The following is an 18137-nucleotide window of genomic DNA, read 5'->3' as shown; positions in this document are numbered from 1 at the left end:
CATTAAATCCAACCGCGTCCCTGGAAACCACCCAAGATATTTCCCCCTGCAACCTTTTCCGATCTCATTTGTTTTGGGGCATGTAATGGCACTGGTGCAATAAAAGAGCAGTTTTCTATCGTGCATTATCAGTGGGTTTAATTTCCAACTTCAGAAAAACACTAACTTTGTTTCCCTGAACAGAACTTCCTTATGCCCTCATAATATTATTTTGTCAATTTAGGGTCAATGAATGTTCAATTAGGGGCAGATGAAATTGTGGAGAGGTATCCATTTAAAAACTCCCATTTTTTTTCATTCATTCATCAGATTAGGCTGAATCTGAAGCCAGGTGTAGACATTGTTATGTTAGCCAATTCCAAATCACTCATTTAAAATCACTGACATTCTAGTAGACTAATAAAAATAACGAAGACATTTCCTGCAGAGAATCAAAAAGGTCAAGTGCAATAATTATCTTCATCCCTCCTTTATGAAGCTGCAAACCCAAAAAAACTTCAATCTTTCTCACTTCTGTAAAACATTATCTATTTTCTTTCTCCAAAATTGTCTCCAGTGAATTTGATCAATTAAAGTACTTTGTGGTTAATTAGCATTCTGAAGTTCACTGGCACTGAATTTATTTTTAGCCTAAAACTAGGTAACCTTTCTCACTTACATATGCCAAAATTGAAACTTGCATAATGATAAAGCTTAGACACAAATGTCAAAGAAACAACTTTTAACATTATGGGCTAGACTTTAAGAACATAAAATAAATAGGAACACATTCACCCCTTTAGCCTGCTCTATCATTCAATAAAAATCAATCTGGCTGTGACCTTAAATCTATATTCCAACATAGAGGGGAAGCACTGATTTGCTATTTATTGTGACAGCAACTCTTAACAGCCTGGAACCTCTGGGTCTGCTGATTCCTTGCCTGCTGCATGGAGGCCATTAAATGGGTGAGGAATCACTCCACCATCAGAATGGAGAAGTGGCTGGAACATAATATTGTTAAGCTCTCGGCTACAGGCAAATTGGTTGCTGGCATTTATGGAAAAGGCAGCAAACTTTGCTTCCCAGACTGTCCGAAATAAGATCTGCAGTGGTGGGATCCCCAATCTGTGGGGGAAAATACAGCCAGAAAATCAAACATATTTAGTAATTATAATTTCAGATATAATTGCATGTTGAAATAAAAAGTTATGCCAAAATGAAAGAACAAACATAAAATGTTAAAGTATAAAGAGGATATCTTGCTGCAATTATAGGAGGTGTTCGTAAGGCCACATCTGGAAAAGTGTGCTCAGTTTTGGTCTTCTTATTTGAAGAAGGATATTCATACTAGAGAGGCAGTGCAGCAAAGGTTGACCACATTGATTTCTGGGATGGCAGGAATGATGTTTAACCTGGTGTTGTGTGATTTTTAACTTTGTACACCCCGGTCCAACACCGGCATCTCCAAATGATGTATGAGGAGGCATTGAGTCGATTAGGGTTGTATTCACTGGAGTTTTCTTTTTATTTACTGTGGGACATGGGCATCACTGTCTGGCCAGCATTTATTGACAGTCCCTAATTGGCATTGAAAAAGTGATGGCGAGCTGCCTTCTTGAACTGCTGCAGTCCACATGACTCAATGCCCTGAGTGAAGGAATGCCAGGATTTTCCAGATTACAGCAACAGTGAAGGAACAGCTATTATTTCCAAGTCAGGATGGTGAGTGGCTTGGATGGGAACTTGCAGGTGGCAGTGTTCCCATGTACCTGCTGCTCCTGTCCTACTACATGGAGATGGTCATAGCTATGAACGGTACTTTCTAAAGGTCTTGGGTGAATTTCTGCGGTGCATCTTAGATATATAGACTGCTGCTACTGAGCGTCGCTGGTGGAGGGAGTAGACTTTTGTGGATGTGGTGCTTTTCCCTGGAGTGGGGGAGTCCAGAACTAGAGGGTATAGGTCTAGGGTGAGAGTAGAAAAATTTAAAAAGAGACCTAAGCGGCAACTTTTTCACGCAGAGGGTGGTGCGTGTATGGAATGAGCTGCCAGAGGAAGTGGAGAAGGCTGGTAAAATTTCAACATTTAAAAGGCATCTGGATGGATCTATGTATAATGTTAAAAGATTAAATAGGAATGTCGCTCTGGACATAAATGTAATATTAAAGGGTTAAACTGCACTAGCTTTGGGTGGGGACGTCAGTCATGCAAGAATGCGAATCACCCACACCCCAATTAGACAGTCATTTGCTACTACTCCTCCTTGCTATTGTAAAGTTAAACTATCGTTCAATCTCTTCCATTCAGAAATGCTCTCTGGCCAGAGGAATGTCACACCTGCATTGTCTTGGGGAAATCACTCAGTTAGAAAATCGTCTGCATAACAATTCTCCAAGATTAGGGAATTCGCATTATCTCAGAGGAGGATCTCATCCTGCCATTGCACCTGGGGTAACTTGTGACTGAGAGTGATTGGGGGTTTTCTTGAGTGGCATGTGACTTTGGGGGAGTGGCCAGAGGATCTGTAAACATGACCTGTACAAAGGGGGTGAATTTTCTTTGTTCAGCGGCTCACTTTGACTCAACCTCGTATACTTGCGAGGGGGCGAGGGATGGGGGGGGCGAGGGATGGGGGGGGCGAGGGATGATGGGGGGGGCGAGGGATGATGGGGGGGGCGAGGGATGATGGGGGGGCGAGGGATGATGGGGGGGCGAGGGATGGGGGGGGGCGAGGGATGGGGGGGGCGAGGGATGGGGGGGGGCGAGGGATGGGGGGGGGGGCGAGGGATGGGGGGGGGGCGAGGGAGGGGGGGGGGCGAGGGATGGGGGGGGGGCGAGGGATGGGGGGGGCGAGGGATGGGGGGGGCGAGGGATGGGGGGGGCGAGGGATGGGGGGGGCGAGGGATGGGGGGGGCGAGGGATGGGGGGGCGAGGGATGGGGGGGGGCGAGGGATGGGGGGGGGCGAGGGATGGGGGGGGGCGCGAGGGATGGGGGGGGGCGAGGGATGGGGGGGGGCGCGAGGGATGGGGGGGGGCGAGGGATGGGGGGGGGGGCGAGGGATGGGGGGGGGGCGAGGGATGGGGGGGGGGGGCGAGGGATGGGGGGGGGGCGAGGGATGGGGGGGGGGCGAGGGATGGGGGGGGGGGGCGAGGGATGGGGGGGGGGCGAGGGATGGGGGGGGGGGCGAGGGATGGGGGGGGGGGGCGAGGGATGGGGGGGGGGGCGAGGGATGGGGGGGGGGGCGAGGGATGGGGGGGGGGGGCGAGGGATGGGGGGGGGGGCGAGGGATGGGGGGGGGGCGAGGGATGGGGGGGGGGGGCGAGGGATGGGGGGGGGGGGCGAGGGATGGGGGGGGGGGCGAGGGGGGGGGGGGCGAGGGATGGGGGGGGCGAGGGATGGGGGGGGCGAGGGATGGGGGGGGCGAGGGATGGGGGGGCGAGGGATGGGGGGGGCGAGGGATGGGGGGGCGAGGGATGGGGGGGGCGAGGGATGGGGGGGGCGAGGGATGGGGGGAGCGAGGGATGGGGGGGGCGAGGGATGGGGGCGGGGGGGGCGGGGGGGGCGGGGGGGGCGGGGGGGGCGGGGGGGGCGTGGGGGGTGGCGAGGGGGGAGGGGGGGGAGGGGGGCGAGGGGGGAGGGGGGCGAGGGATGGGGGGGGGGCGAGGGATGGCGGCGAGATGAAAGGGGGTCACCTAGCTTGTATATGCTTTAATAAACTTTAACTGCTTGCAGAAGTCTGTGTGCGAATTGCATCTCTTGTGTGAAACCTCGGGAAAAGAACCTAACATATGAATAGGAAGGCTTTAGACGAGTATGGGCCAAGTGCTAACAAATGGAACTAGATTATATTAGGATACCTGGTTGGCATGGATGAGTTGGACTGAAGGGTCTACTTCCGTGCTGTACATCTCTATGACTAAGTACACGGGTCACCTGCAATTTTAAAACTGACAAATGTTCACAGTACATCAAAACAAATTCCCCAAAATCCAGTTTGAAAGATTTAGACCACACACAGAAAAATTAACACTTGGTATATTCAAAAACCTCTATACAGTTGCTCTTTCATGTATGCTAGATATATACACCACTGGCAAAATATTGCCACCTTAGTAATTTGGCTCGGAGGCAAGTAAGGAAAAGCAGGGTGATGTTTCTTTTGCGATAGTGGTCATTTCGGTAATGCACTCCAACACCATCACCACCACCACCAACACCACCACAGCTACCACCAGACACTCAACAATGAGATAGATTTAGTAAGTTAAATTCTACCATTTACATTGGCTATCCAATACATATTTCTAGCACCAACTTCTAAACCAACATATGTTCTCCAAACAGGTCCTGAGAATAAATTTTAAATTTCCAAAATATTTTAAAAGGGCCACCATATTTTCTTTTAAACCATTATTACACAGAATTGTTCATTACCTGGAGTGGTACAGACGAAGTTGACAAGCTAGGAAAGATACTCTAAGTATGAAACAAAAAGGCATCTCAGCATTGAGCAACTCCCAATTTGCACTGGAGTGTTAAACAGTAACTTCAGAACTTACCACCCCACAATCTCCAAATCCAATGCATCATCCTTTGCCATTTTCACCAACAGTAGTCAGACACCACGAAAAAGATATTTCCTTCTCCACTCCTACCTGCTTTCCGTAGGGACCGTTCAGTCATTCTCCCTTATCAGTTCCACACCAACCTCTCCTTCACATCTGGTACCTTTCCCTGCAACCACAGGAAGTGCAACACCTGTCCCTACATCTCCCATTTGCCTCTGTCCAAGGCCACAAACAATCATTCCAAATCCGACAGAGATTAATCTGCAATTCTAACCTGGTCTATTGCATCAGTTGCTCCCGATGTGGTCTCCTCGACATCGGAGACCAAGTGCAGACTCAGGGACTGCTCTAAATGCTCCAATCAAGACCACATTCTGGTTGCCAGCCATTTCAACACCACCACCCTCCCCCCTCCACTGTCAAAACGAGGCCACATGCAAACTGGAGGAACACCACCTTATATTCTGCCTGGGAAACTTACAGCCCAATGGCCTCAATGTAGAGTTCACTAGCTTCAAACTCTCCCCACTCCTCCTCCCACCTCAACCCATCGCCAGCCATCCCTCTCCTCCCCGCCTCTTGACTTATCTTCCTTCTCACCTATCCACTCCATCTTCCCACTGGCCAATCACAATAACCCCCTACCTGCATCCACCTATGACCATCCTACCGACCTTCCTGCATCCACCTTTCACCATCCCAGCTATCTTTCCCTCAGCCCCACCTCCATCCGTCGATTTATTCCTGAGCTCCCTTTCTCCTTCCCAGTTCTAATGAAGGGTCTCCATCCAAAACCTGTACTTTCCTGCTCCTCCGATGCTGTCTGACCTTATGTGGTTTTCCAGCTCTACATTTTATCAACATCAATTAACTATAGTTCAGCTTCTAACCCTGGTTTGAGCGGAGAACAAATCATTTAGATTATCCTTGTTCTACTCATCCACTGTCACATCTAGGTAGGGCTGATACATAATTATAAGAAATCAATTGTTCTTTCGCTTCACAAAGCTCTGGCCATATTAACATGATGAAGGTCATTCAAATCGAAAACAGATTTATGAAACCAGACAAGAACAATAAATCAAATGCAAACCTACTTTTTGTGTAGACGGGGATCAAATGGGGGATGTTGAGCTCCATAAACTTGTTGTATACTAAGGAAAGAAAAAAAGAGAGAAAAAGACATATCATATAAGCGGAAGAAATGAATTCAAATATAATTTGCACATTATCACAGTTTGGAGGGGAAAAATTCCAGTTGATACCATGAATGAATTATGTGTACATTATTTACTGATTCTTACCTCCTGACTCCTCAAAGCCTATCGACTATCTACAGGGCACAAGTCAGATGAGTTCCAGCAATACACAAGCAGTTTGATATCATGCAGACTGAAGCAGCCTGCTTGACTGCCACCATATCCATATGCATCAACTCTTTCCACCCTTGATGCTCACTAGCAGCAGTGTGCACCATTTACAAGATGCACTGCAGAAATTCACCAAGGCCCCTTTGATAGGACCTTCCAAACAAACAATCACTTCCATCTAGAATGACAAAGGCAGCATATACATAGGGACACCACCCCCTGTAAGCTCCCCTTCAAATCACACAGAGTCATACAGCACGGAAATAGGTCCAATTCATCCATGCCGACCCAAACTAAACTACTCCACTTGCCTTAATTTGGCACACATCCCTCTAACCTTCCCTATTCATGTATCTATCCAAATGTCTTTTAAACGTTGTAACTATACCTGAATCTACCACTTCCTCCGGCAGCTCATTCCACATACAAACCACGCTCTGTGAAAAAGTTGCCCCTCAGGTTCCTTTTAAATCTTCTTCCCCTCACCTTAAATATATGCCCCCTCATTTTCAACTCCCCCCACCCTAGGGAAAAGACCTTCGCTTTCACCTTATTAAACCTCATGATTTTATAAACCTCTATGAAGTCACCCCTCAACTTCCTATTATTCCAGTGAAAATAGTCCCAGCCTATCCTTTTAACTCAAACGCTCCAGTCTCTGCAACATCCTGGTAAATCTTTTCTGAACCTTCTCAAAATTTAATAGTGCCCTTCCGACTGCAGGTAGCCAGAACTGTACACAGTACTCCAAAAGTGGCCTCACCAACATCCTGTACAACTTCAACATGACATCCCAACTCAATCGTCAGCCAATGAAGGAAAGTGTGCTAAACACCTTCTTAACCCCCTGTCTACCTGTGATGCAGCTTTCATAGAACAATGTGTCTAAACCCCTAGGTCTCTCTCTATTTAACAACCCTACCCAGGATCCTATCATTAACTGTTGAAGTACTGCTCATTTGTTTAGGAGAAAGTGAGGACTGCAGATACTGGAGATCAGAGTTGAAAAATGTGTTGCTGGAAAAGTGCAGCAGGTCAGGCAGCATCCAAGGAGCAGGAGAATCGACTTTTTGGGCACGAGCCCTTCTTCAGGAATCGCGATTCCTGAAGAAGGGCTCATGCCCGAAACGTCGATTCTCCTGCTCCTTGGATGCTGCCTGACCTGCTGCGCTTTTCCAGCAACACATTTTTCAGCTCTGCTCATTTGTTTTACTAAAATGCAATACCATACATTTATCCAAATTGAACTCCATTCCTCAGCCCATTGGCCCAATTGATCAAGATCCTTTTGTAATCTTAGATAACCTTCTTCACTGTTGATGATAGAAGCAATTTTAGTGTTAACCAGAAACTTACTAACCATGCCTCCTAAATTCTCATCCAAATCTTTATGTAAATGACAAGCAACAGCCGATCTCTGCAGAACACGGTTGGTGACAGGCCACCAGTCCAAAAGATAACCTATCACCACCACCCTCTGTCTCCTACCAACAGGCCAATTTTGTATCTAATTCACAAGCCCTGCCTAAATCCAATGTGATCTGACCTTACCAATTCGTCCACCATGCAGAACTGTGTAAAAGGTTTTACTAAACTCCAGGTTGACAACATCTACCATGCTGCCAATTTTGGTTACATCCTCAAAAAGCCCAATCAAGCTTGTGAGACATGACTTCCCACGCTCAAAGTATTGCTCACTATTCCTCATCAGTCCTTGCCTCTCCAAATGCATATAAATCCTGTTTCTCAGAATCCCCTCCAACAACTTACCTACCATACTCCTGCAGTGTCAATGGGTCAAAATCGTAGAATTCCCTCCCTACTGCTAACACATGGACTGCAGTGGTTCAAAATGGCAAGAAGGGATGAGCAATAAAAGTGTCCTCTGGCCAGAAATACCCACAAGAACACAATTCATAGTAAAATTAATTGAGCTGATTGCATTCTTATTTCACAACAGACACTATTTTAGTTACTTCCTCTTAACATAACTCCACTTTCAATTTTATGATTTAAATTACAATTCTGTGCAATTTCATGAGACATCAATAAGCATACTGAATGACTAAATATGACTTCCAAACACATCAATGAAAATAAATGGCCTTGTCCCTAGACCACAAACTCGAATATCTCCTGTAATCCTCTACAACCAATACATTTATTAAATACACAAACTCTACCAATAACAGTGATTTCTTTTAACTACCAAAGATGAAGCAGTATCATCCCTGCTCAATTCAGACCACTCTTACACTTAATCAGAGTTCCTTTTCAAAACAATTGAGGTGTGAAAGATGGCTACAATGTCATAAATTCAATTAGTTGGGCAGTCATATTACTTGAGTACAGCTTTTACTGAGAAATTAAAATTTTAAGTGTAAAAATGTTTTTGTGTTTGATTTCACTAATCGTGTCAAGAAATTTTCAAGTCACCAATGACAATCCAAAGGTTACATAATATTCACTTGCAGTGACTAATTTTATGACCCATTGAAGCTATAACTCTAAATGCAATATCAAATACTTACCAAGCAATTCTGATCTCTGACATCAAATAAAATGTCAATGACTTTTAATATGGACAGGAATATTTCATCCTTTCTGAGCAAAACACAACTAACTCCTCAATCTCAGATTTCCCAATTTACAGTGCAACCATAAAGATAAGTACACTTAGTCTACCACAAACAAGTCCAGCAATTAGTTCACTGGTAAGTCAACTAATGTGGTCAATATTAAGCAAATTCAACCACTAAGAATTCATGACAAATATTACCAACCAGTCGCTTTCTCCATGTTGTTTACAGTGTTCCAAATCTGGGACAAGAAACAGATAATAAATTATGTAATATTACCACATAATAAATTGGACACTAGTCAAATGGTGATTTTGATGTCATTTAAGTTAAAACTGCCATCCCCAGAAGGCCTATATTCACTGTGAAATAGGAATCAAATGGTCGTAACAGTGATAAATGACGGATCATCAAATTTCAACTTCCATCATCTGAGTTTAACATCTGGATCACTGATGGACTGATTTTTTTAAAAGAAAAAAAAATTCAAATGCTCACAGTAATCACCCAATCTTCATGAAACCATTAAAAGTAAACAGTCTGAACTGAAATCATTCTTTTCAAAAGACGAAAACCAGCAAGTCTGAAGAAACTTTTACCTGCTGTTTAATTTACACCTTGATGAGAAGCTCATGAGTTGGAAATAATTAAAATATCTACAATTGAGATTGAATACAAACTCAAACATAGGAATATGAGTGAATGATATTTCAAGTAATTGCTAGTGAGATGAATCTGTAACTAGAAATGGACAAGTCTCTCTCTCTATTCCTACATTCTCACAGTCTCTCAAACTGGAGAGAAACACCCAAGCACAAAGATAACAGCAGTAGTTACAAAAGTCAATGTATTCCAAATTGGATACAGCCAAGCATCACTAGCTCGTTGGAATCATGACTATACAAAGGAAAATGGCTTTGGAGGTCAGTGATCTCATCAAGATCATCACAGCAGTAATTCCACTAGGTGATGTCCTAGGATCAACCATCTTGAGTTGTGTCATTAATCACCTTCCATCCATTATAAAGGTTTGAAGTAGGGATAGTCAGCACCACTGGTGATTCCTCAGATACTGAAGTAGTCTATGTCAAAAATGCAGGAAAATCTGGACAACATCCAGGTATGGGTTAATCAGTAGCAAGTAAAATTCAGGCAAGTGTCAGGCAAGAGCCATTTTCAAAATCAAGAGTCCAAATAAGTGCAAATATGAATTCAGGAAAATTCTGTGTGGGATTGATGAGCTATTATAACTAAATGCGTCAGAAAATTTTAAACAAATAGCATAGTGATTTCCTAACAATCCCTATAGATTACCTCCCAACCCTTGCAATGATACTATGACTTTAATGGTCTATTTTGTACTTTTTTTAAAAAATAGGCTTTTAAGACAGAGTTGCCAAGAGGTCCATTGAAAACTGAAAGTAAACAGCTTGTAAGGCTGTTTTTTTTAAACAAAAAAGGTTGATACAACCGAAACAGACTGAATGGGTGCAGTCAAGCACTCAGATCCTGGATTTTTAGTTTCTTGGTTTTCCTCTCAGTTGTTGCTGGGTCTGTTGCTGGGAGACAGTGAGGATTGCAGATGCTAGAGAGTCAGAGTTGGCAAAGTATAGCACTGGAAAAAGCACAGGTCAGACAGCACCTAAAGAGCAAGGAAGTCGACGTTTCAGGAAGGACTAGAAGGGTCCTGCCCAAAACGTTGACTCCTTTGCTCCTCAGATATTGCCTCACCTGCTGTGCCTTTTTCAGCACCACACTTTACCAACTCTGGGTCTGTTGCTGCAGTACATCTCTCCGTGCTACACTGAGTTCTCTTGATATTTTTCGTCCCGGGCTACTGGAGTTGCACGTGAGACAACCTGTTTTCTGAAACAGCTTTTTGCCAAGGGTGTGCTTGTGGGATGTTACTATATTGGAACAGTTATTGTTTAGTAGACAATCTATTATTCCATTAAATTTTCCAAGAGAGTTACAACTAAGCCAATTCTTTTTTTTTTCTCTGTTGTATTCTAATGAAGAGATTTTAATCCCTCCACTCACCTTTTAATTCTAATCTGTATTTTTGCTGTATTACTAATTTTTCTCAAATTTAGTAATTAATAAGCTCAATCTTTGTCAATCAAAGTCTGCTTAAATCAATGGCATTTAAAACATTTTCTTCCAGATCCAAATGTACTTACCTAAAAAAGAAAGGGATTATGTTAAATTTGTTGCAATCAACTGATGGTGGGTGAATAAAGATGGAGAACCACATCATCCTCCATACCTGGGAGCTTAACTGTTTGGGGTGGCCCACATAAAACCATAATGAATTGGGGAACTTTACCCAGAGTTTGATAATAACAGCACTGCCAGAAGCCAAACTGGCCCGGACATATAAATACCATAGATACAAAAATAGTTGGAGGCTACAATAAACAATGTACCTCCTAACTTCTCAAAGCTATTTACAAAACACAAGCCAGGAGTGTCATGGAATACCCCCATTTGTTCAGATAAGGACAGTTCCAAAAGCACTCAAGCATGATGCCATTCAGGACAATGCAGTCAGTTTGGTTGGAACCACATCCACAACAATTCACTTCCTCCATTGGTGATACCCGGTAGCAGCAGTAAACACCACCCACAAGTTGCACTGCAAAAATTCACTGTCTTCTTCAAAGCACCTTCAAAACCAACAACAAGTTCCTCCCCAAAGCACTCCTTATCCTGACATGGAAATATATTGACTTTTCTTTAGTGTAACTGGGTTAAAATCCTGGAAATTCCTCCCACAGCACTTAAAGTACAAATTGGACCGCAGCTGTTTAAGAAGTCAACTCATCACTAACTGTGAAAGGTCAATTAAAGACAGTCAATAGTTGCTGGCCCAATCAGGAACGGAGAAAGTGAGGACTGCAGATGCTGAAGATCAGAGCTGAAATTGTGTTGCTGGAAAAGTGCAGCAGGTCAGGCAGCATCCAAGGAACAGGAGAATCGACGTTTCGGGCATAAGCCCTTCTTCAGGACTGAGGAAAGTGTGTCCAGCAGGCTAAGATAAAAGGTAGGGAGGAGGGACTTGGGGGAGGAGCGTTGGAAATGCGATAGGTGGAAGGAGGTCAAGGTGAGGGTGATAGGCCGGAGTGGGGGTGGGGGCGGAGAGGTCAGGAAGAAGATTGCAGGTTAGGAAGACAGTGCTGAGTTCGAGGGATTTGACTGAGACAAGGTGGGGGGAGGGGAAATGAGGAAACTGGAGAAATCTGAGCTCATCCCTTGTGGTTGGAGGGTTCCTAGGCGGAAGATGAGACGCTCTTCCTCCAACCATCGTGTTGCCATGGTCTGGCGATGCAGGAGTCCAAGGACCTGCATGTCCTTGGTGGAGTGGGAGGGGGAGTTGAAGTGTTGAGCCACGGGGTGGTTGGGTTGGTTGGTCCGGGTGTCCCAGAGGTGTTCTCTGAAACGTTCTGCAAGTAGGCGGCCTGTCTCCCCAATACAGAGGAGGCCACATCGGGTGCAGCGGATGCAATAGATGATGAGTGTGGAGGTGCAGGTGAATTTGTGGTGGATATGGAAGTGTCCCTTGGGGCCTTGGAGGGAAGTAAGGGGGGAGGTGTGGGCGCGAGTTTTGCATTTCTTGCGGTTGCAGGGGAAGGTGCCGGGAGTGGAGGTTGGGTTGGTGGGGGGTGTGGACCTGACGAGGGAGTCATGGAGGGAGTAGTCTTTTCAGAACGCTGATAGGGGAGGGGAGGGAAATATATCCTTGGTGGTGGGGTCTGTTTGGAGGTGGCAGATACGCTGCACATGGAGGTTGATGGAGTGGTAGGTGAGGACCAGTGGGATTCTGTCCTGGTGGCGGTTGGAGGGGCGGGGCTTAAGGGCGGAGGAGCGGGAAGTGGAAGAGATGCAGTGGAGGGCATCGTCGACCACGTCTGGGGGGAAATTGCGGACTTTGAAGGAGGCCATCTGGGTTGTACGGTTTTGGAATTGGTCCTCCTGGGAGCAGATGCGGTGGAGACGAAGGAATTGGGAATATGGGATGGCGTTTTTACAGGGGGCAGGGTGGGAGGAGGTATAGTCTAGGTAGCTGTGGGAGTCGGTCGATTTATAGTAAATGTCTGTGTTGATTCGGTCGCCCGAGATAGAAATGGAAAGGTCTAGGAAGGGGAGGGAGGAGCCTGAGACGGTCCAGGTGAATTTGAAGTCGGGGTGGAATGTGTTGGTAAAGTGGATGAACTGTTCAACCTCCTCGTGGGAGCACGAGGCAGCGCCGATACAGTTATCGATGTAGCGGAGGAAAAGGTGGGGTGTGGTGCCAGTGTAGCTGCGGAAGATGGACTGTTCCACATATCCTACAAAGAGGCAGGCATAGCTGGGGCCCATGCGGGTGCCCATGGCTACTCCTTTCGTTTGGAGGAAGTGGAAGGATTGGAAAGAGAAGTTGTTCAGGAAAGCTCACACCTCCAGAATGAAAATAATTAATACCTCAAGTCACCTAAAGACTTGAAATTGCGTATTCTTTCTCTTCTTTTGTTGTACTGAACATTGCCTCTTCTAAACTTTTTCTTCCTCTGGACTTCAATTATTGAAGGAACATTTTTATTGGCCTAGGGGTGGCACGGTGGCCAGTGGTTAGCACTGTTGCCTCACAGCCCCAGGGTCCCAGGTTCGATTCCAGCCTTGGGCAAACTCTGTGTGGAGTTTGCACATTCTCCGTGTCTCCGTGGGTTTCCTCCAGGTGCTCTGGTTTCCTCCCACATTCCAAAGATGTGCAGGTCAGGTGAATTGGTCATGCTAAATTGTTCACAGTGTTAGGTGCATTAGTCAGAGGGAAATGGGTCTGGGTGGGTTACTCTTCGGAGTGTCGGTGTGGACTGGTTGGTTCGAAGGGTCTGTTTCCACACTGTAGGGAATCTAATCTAATCTAAATCTAAAACCTTTTACTCTCCGTTACATCAACCATGAAACACCGCCATTTGTAGCTACAATAAAAGTCAGAATTTGATTTAAAGCATTTCCTTCTTAACTATTTGATCACATAATATTCATACTCAATCTCTCTACTTAAACAATTATGTCACTGCTGTGCATTTCTAGAAGCAGTGAAATCCTATTTCTTAATAAAAAGAAATACATATATTCTCAACCTGTGGGTGTGCAGTATCAAGTCGTGATGAGGTAAACTTAATTGGGTTAATGGTGAAGCCTCCCCTCGTCACATAAGCAACCGCCAAGAACTCTACAATTGAAAGCTCCACGTGGTTAACATGTCACTTGGGGTCCTGAAAATAATTCTTCCTTTTGATTTCCTTTAGGAACATCATTTAAAGGCTATGGGAAAATGAGGTTTATCAAGCAAGAGGACAAATAGGAAACGTTACTAAGGAAATTGTTAGCAAATACGTCTCCATGTAGCAATTTAATTATTATTCCAGAACTTGCTGTAGAGATTGCAGTTTTAATAGCAAAATTGCCCATGAAAAAAGTGACCATACACATATGCATGCAAAGCACAGCTTTAAACTCTTTTCTCTCATGTGTCAAGTGATCTATTCCAGTCAGTAATATGGATTATTAATATTCCTAACATTGCTATTAGCATCTCAGATTTTACTGATTTGTACTACAAACAATTTTTGTCTCCTTACTGGGTGACATCTTCAGTGCTGTGTAACCTCCGGGTGAAGCACTGTCATTGTGACCTGCCCCAAACTTGTATGGTTCTGTCTGTTGTGGTGGGTGGATATACTTCGGGTTTTGTACTGTAGTAGTCTGTAGATAGGTCTATTTCAATATTTGTTTATGGAACCAGTGGATGAATACCAGGCCTCCAGGAATTCCCAAGCTTTTCTTTGTTGAGTCTGTCCCAGTATCACAAATTGTCCCCAACTCAACTGGTGTCCTTCACTGTCAGTGCGTATTGATATGAGCAAGGACCGGTCGTGTCGTTTTTTTGCAAGCTGATGTTCATATATTCTGGTGCTGGGTTTTCTGTAACTTTTTTTCACAACAACAGCACTTTATCCAGAGGCTACACAGCACTGAAGATGTCACCCAGGAGGGAGATGAAATGTTTGCAAGAAAATCAACCAGCTTGGTGAACCAATCAACAACTTCAACCACAACTAGAGGTTCAGATCTTCACTAAAACCTTAAATAAATAAGCTCCTTAAATTCTAAATATGCAGAAGGAAAAATAAATTACCAAAGTCCTGGCTTTAAAAATAATGAGTCATTGATACATGCAAGCACTTGACTATCCTTTAAATTAATGAAATCTTGGAAATAAATATTCTTCTCTGATACAGGAGGAAACAACGCGTGTTACAAGCAAGTCAGTTCCCTAGTAGGCTCAATCTCAATAGATAACTGAAATCTAATGACAACTTGTCGCCAAAAGGTGAAGTATAATCATACCCAAAAGTACTGTTTATTTGTATTAAACTCACCTGCAACTGTTATTGTGGACAGCTTGAGACAATGGCCTGTATTTTCTCCATTTACTTACAATTCCTAATTACCCACAGTTCACTGGTTGCAGCATGCAAGATCTCAGATCCACAATTATAGCAGTAAGATTAAGTATAGTTGGAATGACTGAATCTTAAACTTTCCCAGGATTAAGAAGCTTACCACTACACCGCAGTACGTATACCACTATAAGCTTCAATCAAACTCAACATGGGAGAAAAAACTAGACTGTACATACTGTGGATGTGCAGACAAATTCACCTTCTAAAGTAGCTTGAAGTTGAACACCCACTATTTGAGATATTTATGTCATTTTATGAAGGTTAGACAAAAACTTAACGGCAACAAAAAAAATCAAACTGTTTGTTTCCACAATGAAAAGTGGGGCACATTATGCTAGATGAGAGCTCTATAAAATAAATACCTCTACTTCAAAGCAACTACTTGGCAATCCAAAGTTCAGCATGAATAGTGCAGAGTTTTAGCCTCTGCCTAGTTAGTGCAACTAACTAGGCAGAGGCCAAAAAATCCATGCAAAGACGCAATATTTCAGTGTCCCCATTAACTAAAAACATAAATACTGCTAAAATAGAAGATGGAAGCCATCCAAGAAGCTGAATAGAACTTCTGCCTTTGTCAATTGAAAGAAAAGAATCAACAAGCATACATAAAAAGGAAAAAGATCAGTCAAGGAACAAGTCTAGACATTTCACATATTGCTAGTGTCATATTAATAAAACAAAACAATTCTGCAATTTTCACCTTATCATAACATAACTAAGACAGCTTAGTTACAGCTTCTGACTAAGTAAGGTTTTTTGCCAAGCTGAAAAATAGATGTCTTCATGCCAAAACGTTTCCAATTAAAGCTAGCTTTGGAAATTTTTGGAAGTTACAAAACTCATTATCAATTAATTTGCTAGATGTCTCAATAGTCACCCAAATTATCAACAAAAATCATTCAATTAATGTAGCATAAAAAAATTTCTTCTGGGCAAGATATTATGCAAAAGTGACACTGATAGTTTCAACAGCAGACATTATTCATATGCAGCTGGAGCATCAGAACGCAGGGAAGTTTCATGTGACCTGGGGCCTGTTATCTTCACCCTATATACACCCTATAACTGAGACATATTTATAGAAAACAACCAATATTAAAAGTAAACAAAAATGAAAAAGAATTTTAAGTTTGTTAAGTTGACTTTCTATTTCATTTATTCAAATTCATTGAAATTGACAGATCAGATTACTTGAAAAAATTTCAACTGACTGAAAGTACATTATTAGGCTTCTGATGTTGAACATTTTGATAAGTTTTCCAAGATCACAAATTGCCATCTGTTGCAGATTGTACGCCATGTTAGAGTTTGGAATCTGATCCTTAAAATGCATTGTTTAATAACATTCAGTTATATAATATTTTAACAACAGCTATAACTGTTTCAGGGAACAGTTTTGTAAAAGAATAAAGTTTTCATGGATCATCTTTCAATATTAAAAATAATACACAGGGGAATGAGTACAAAGTCACAAGTCATAGGTGACACATTCTACATGTGCATGACAGGTGATAATAGAACAAATTAAAATCAACATGGTTAATTACAAAACAATTAGGAATACACAAATGCACAAATAAACATTCTACTAAGAGCATTAAAGAGGTAAAAAGAAAATTCATGAAGATAGTCAGAATATGACAGTATTTCTAAAATATGTTATGGTGGAAACCCTTGTGTAATTTTAACAAGGATTTAGCTATTTCATTGAAACAGATGAATCTGCCAAGGGATGCTGAGCAAGCAGGAAAGTACTATTAGACTGATTGGTTAAGGTGACATGGCCTATGTTTATATACTTTTGTTTTTTGACCCAAGCGTGATACTCTTTTTCTATGAAGAGGTGCATAAACTATTTATCATTTCATACATGTCAAATATTGAATCAGCTATTTCAAAAGTTACACGCTAAATTTAACCCAATAAGATGAAAACCAACATGGTTAAGGACAAGGAAGTAAAACTGGGCACTCAAGTCACACTACTACTGTTTATGACAAGAGTACTTTCACATAGATTTCGATCACATCAATCTGTACAGTAATTATTTTCAATGGGAGAGGGCATTAGCAAGAAATGTTGATCAGCAAGGAAACGAATCTAGCTAGAATGTGTTTGTGTGGTTGAGTAAAGTTGACAATACATTTCCGTGTGAGTGCATCAAACAGATGCTCACTTTGCTAAAGCTGGGATACAGATGGGATTTTTTTTGTGTTTAAAAACATGAAATCAAACTGACAACCCCTGCAATCTCAAAAAACAGCAAAACAGGAAAGAATAAAAGGAGGCCAACAAGGAAAGAAATTAGCAGCGAGTTGTGGTTGCCCCGGAGTCAGTGAGCGCTTGCACGAACCTTCCGGGAACCTTGGTGTTCCGCTTCCAGAACTGCCTCCTGCTGTCGCTCGCCATCACCTCCCCTTCCCTTCCTTTCCTTTCCTTCCCCTGACAGTACCGGAGCGCTGACGGAATTTTCGGGTGTTTTTTTTTAAAAGGAAAAATAAATACCGTGCAGAAGGACGGGCGCGCCCCGGTCGGAAAGGTTAAAATCTCAAACAATTTCTAAACGCTGCTGCTGCTGCTGCCGCCGCCATGTTGGCGTCCGGGGCCGACGCTGCCCTCTCATTGGCCGGGGCGGAACCGTGAACCGAGCCACCAATCGGGAGCCTTGATGTTCAGAGGTGGCCTGTCTCCTTGGCGACGCCGCCGGCTGATTGACAGGCAGATGTCCACAGAGCAAGCATTGATCCTAGCAGCTTGGTCACACAACAACCCTGAATTTTATTTAAATATAAAATGAAGAGATTAGATTGCTCAGCTATCAGTGTTGACAGATCATCGTTTTATTTGCTTTTCCTCCTAATCTGCAAAGTAACACTGTCTTGTTCCATGCTGCCAGCACAGCCGAGTTAATCTAACGTTTAGATACACCCAAGAACCTGAAATTGAATTGGGGATTTCGAAAACCTGAAACTTTTTTTAAAAATTTCTCCGTTGGACAAATCCCAATTTTGATACCATCCTTTTGAATGAAATAAAGGATCGCCAGCTCTGCTGAACGTTGACCCAAAACGTTGGGGGGAAAAAAAATCAGAAGGTGCTGGATACATTCAGGAGGTCGCGGCGAGCAT

At 43.5% G+C, this 18137-nt stretch overlaps 1 protein-coding gene across 3 annotated transcripts in view; it reads right to left on the bottom strand.

The window, feature by feature from the left end:
- LOC122563198 (TBC1 domain family member 22B) overlaps positions 1–17606 on the bottom strand; it is a 314506-nt gene extending 296900 nt beyond the window's left edge. For 2 of the 3 annotated variants that reach the window (XM_043716741.2, XM_043716743.2), the window contains exons 1-2: positions 17363–17606; positions 5649–5705 (exon numbers count right to left, since the gene is read on the bottom strand). In XM_043716741.2, coding sequence (XP_043572676.1) covers positions 5649–5705; positions 17363–17418 — 113 coding nt within the window. In that variant the 5' untranslated portion in view covers positions 17419–17606. The remainder of the gene's footprint in view (positions 1–5648; positions 5706–17362) is intronic. The other variant, XM_043716742.2, reaches the window with a different exon arrangement.
- Positions 17607–18137: the final 531 nt, after the last annotated feature.

This window comes from Chiloscyllium plagiosum, unplaced genomic scaffold (assembly GCF_037043375.1).
Source record: "Chiloscyllium plagiosum isolate Xiang-an unplaced genomic scaffold, Cpla_swu_hap1 HiC_scaffold_26, whole genome shotgun sequence".
NCBI classification, from domain to species: domain Eukaryota; kingdom Metazoa; phylum Chordata; class Chondrichthyes; order Orectolobiformes; family Hemiscylliidae; genus Chiloscyllium; species Chiloscyllium plagiosum.
This window is presented reverse-complemented; position numbering and strand designations above follow the sequence as displayed.